General features: G+C 40.2%; 1 protein-coding gene across 1 annotated transcript; it reads right to left on the bottom strand.

The window, feature by feature from the left end:
* LOC126600300 (probable calcium-binding protein CML36) lies at positions 1-1,026 on the bottom strand. The gene has a single exon (XM_050266882.1). The coding sequence runs from the start codon at positions 837-839 to the stop codon at positions 177-179; it is 663 nt and encodes a 220-aa protein (XP_050122839.1). The 5' UTR covers positions 840-1,026; the 3' UTR covers positions 1-176.
* Positions 1,027-2,951: the final 1,925 nt, after the last annotated feature.

The raw sequence follows: 2,951 nt of genomic DNA, 5'->3' as shown, positions 1-2,951 counted from the left end.
TGAGCGTAGAACAAATGTAGTTTGAGACTGATTAAATCCAAGGCGTCAGATCCTCTGATCATTTCAATATTTTTTAGACACCCTTAAATACCATACATCCATTATCATTAAAAAAAAAGAAAAAGAAAATCACGACTTTTATGACTCGCTAAACGTCAGAAGCAACATGATCATCATCATCTCTGCAGTTCCATCATATGAACAAACTCCTCAAAGCACACGAACCCATCCCCGTCCTTATCTACGCCGTCTATCATACGCCGGCACTCCTCTAACGTGCACCGTTCGTCCCCGATAGCCGTGAAAACCCTCAAAAGTTCCTCCGCCGATATTTTGCCGTCGTTATCCGTGTCAAATACTTCAAACGCATCCCGAAGCTCCGAGTCGGCAGCTGGACCGGACACCGGTCCGACCTGGTTCAATAAAGCCTCAAGGGTTATCGAACCGTTGCCGTCTCGGTCCACCTCGCTCAGCATCAACGTCACCTCCTCTTGACTCGGCGGGTCGTTCCCGAGCCGGCTCAGAAGCGCCTCGAGTTCTTTCCTCGACACCACTCCGTCGTTGTCCCGGTCTATAAGCTTAAACGCTTGGGCCATGTCGAGATCAGCCGAAAAATCGGACCAGTCACCCGATTTTTCGGGCAAAACGCTGGTGGGCGTGGCGATACCGCCGGCTCCGGCCCCGGGCTTGTGAATTGAGTCTGAGGAAGAGGAGGAGGAAGAATCCGTTCCGGAACCGAAAGACGGCGGATCGGAGCGGGACACGGAGGACCGGTCCTTCTTGGACCGGAAGAGGCGTTTCGGACTGAGATCTTTGGAGCTAATTTTGATGAGCTTCATGGTTGAAGATGAAAACCCAGATGGGGGAAGAAGTTGTAGAGAGAGAGAAAGGATGATGATGATGATGACGACGATGATGATGACGACGATGATGATGAAGGAGGAGGAGAGAGAAAGGAAGAGATGGGAAGCAGAAAGGAAGGGATGGGGGGGTTAAATGGTGGGAGTGAAGGCACTGCCATGGCAACTTCCAGGAAGCTTCGTGGGTGAACCTTTTCAATCGGCTGATTTATATATGTAATAATTACAACATTGCACTGTTCCGTTAACTTAATATCCCGCTAATTATGCCAATTTAATAGTAATAGGAAAAAAACAAAAAATTTAATATATTCTTTTTACAACTAGTTGTGTTTGCGACAATTTTATTCTAACTCGCTAAAATCTTGCTTATCATGTGAGTCGAAATTGATACGTTGAACTAAAATAAAAAATAAAAAATTAGTGACTTATTAAAACTATTATGAAATCAAAATATGCAAACTTTCGTCAAAATTAACAAAACAATTAAGTTTTATCTCATTAAGTAGATGAGTTGTATAAATTTCAGAACATCATTGCGATCAATTTTACATCAAATCTTATGTTAATTCTAAATACACCATATCTTTTCTTATAAATCGTTTTAGAATCTTCCTCTATCTTTTTTGTTTTAAACCTAAAAGTACATGATTACATAATTGTAATTTAAATCTTAAAAGAAGCTTTATGGAGTAACATGCTACGCACGTAATTAATTTTGACAAAATTTTTCACAAATGCAAAAGGACAATGTTTCAATCGATGACCTCTTTTTTTTGGTCGAATCGATCGATGACCTTTAAAATTGTTTTGTTTTTACATTGCGTGATGTTTACATTTTACTATCTTTATATGGGCCCGGCCCCTTTTGGTATGACTTTGGTGCTTGTTTGTTTGTTTGCTGTTGAGTTGTGTGTCTTACATTTTTATTGTAAAAGTGAGTTTTCTTTTGTACGCCCCCTTCAATTTCTTTTAATGGCAGGAGATTTTTTTTTTTTTTTTTTTTAAGAAGACACATTTTGTTTTTTTTGGTAAACTGAAAATACACGAGGGCATAGCCAAAGTACCAACAAGAAAGCCCACACAGAGGACTAAAAAAACCAACAATAAAAAAGACACCAAACTACTAAGTGATACAGGGTACCGGACCGGTAAACAACCTCATGTCACCCCGTATCACTCAAAGAAAACAAAACTTAATGTGGGCATGGTAAGCCATCCTTAATCAGAATATGTACGATCGAAGAAGGAGGTCTTTCGACCCAAGTATAATTGCTCATCTCCGAGTTCTTCACAGAAGCTAATTTGTCTACCACCATATTGGCGGAACGGGGGACCCAAGACCATCTACACTGTTGGAAAGACGCCTTCAGCTGCATTGCTTTCCATAGTACTGGAAACGTTTCCCACCTGCCGTTATAAATGGAAGTACATAAGCTAGATACCACTTCTTTTGAATTTGACTCAATAATAATCTTTCTTAACTCCAAATGATTAACAAGCTTGCACCCCTCTAAAACCACCATTGCCTCAGCCTCTTCCATTCTCGAAGCCGTAATACTTTGTCTTCTGGCAGCGATAAATCTTCCATTGGAGCCTCTGATTACGATGGCAATATATCCTTTTTTCGTTATCGAATTCCAACTAGCAACAACATTTACTTTGTACCATGAGATATCAAGTGGAGACCAAACCGAGATAGTTTGAGTATCACCATTCAAACCACTTTGATTTCCTTGAGACTTTCTTGGTCCCTCTATAGCTCCATGCAATCTTTTAGTAGCCTCCAAGAACACTGCATGACCACATTTAGGGCTGGTTTGGTATTGATGTGCTTTGAAAAAAAGCTGTTGTGAGAATAAGCGGCTGTGAAATAAATCAGCAGAGTGTTTGGTAAACTTTTTTGTAAAAGTGCTTTTGGAAAAAAAAAAGCAGTCTGATAGTGGGTCTTTTCATTAAAGGAGCACTGTAGCTCCGTGTGCTTTGAAAAAAAGCCAATTTTCCAAAGCTACAAATAGCAGCTTCAGCTTTTTCCTTTGATTTCAGCTTATTCTCATAGCAGCTTCCAAAATAAACCATTTTTTTTTAGTT

This window comes from Malus sylvestris, chromosome 14, assembly GCF_916048215.2.
Source record: "Malus sylvestris chromosome 14, drMalSylv7.2, whole genome shotgun sequence".
In the NCBI taxonomy this organism is placed as follows: domain Eukaryota; kingdom Viridiplantae; phylum Streptophyta; class Magnoliopsida; order Rosales; family Rosaceae; genus Malus; species Malus sylvestris.
The sequence above is the reverse complement of the archived record's forward strand: the minus strand, read 5'-3'. Positions and strand labels throughout refer to the sequence as shown.

Coding starts and splice junctions, on each gene's coding strand:
- LOC126600300 (XM_050266882.1), bottom strand. CDS start 839: ATGAAGCTCATCAAAATTAGCTCCAAAGATCTCAGTCCGAAACGCCTC.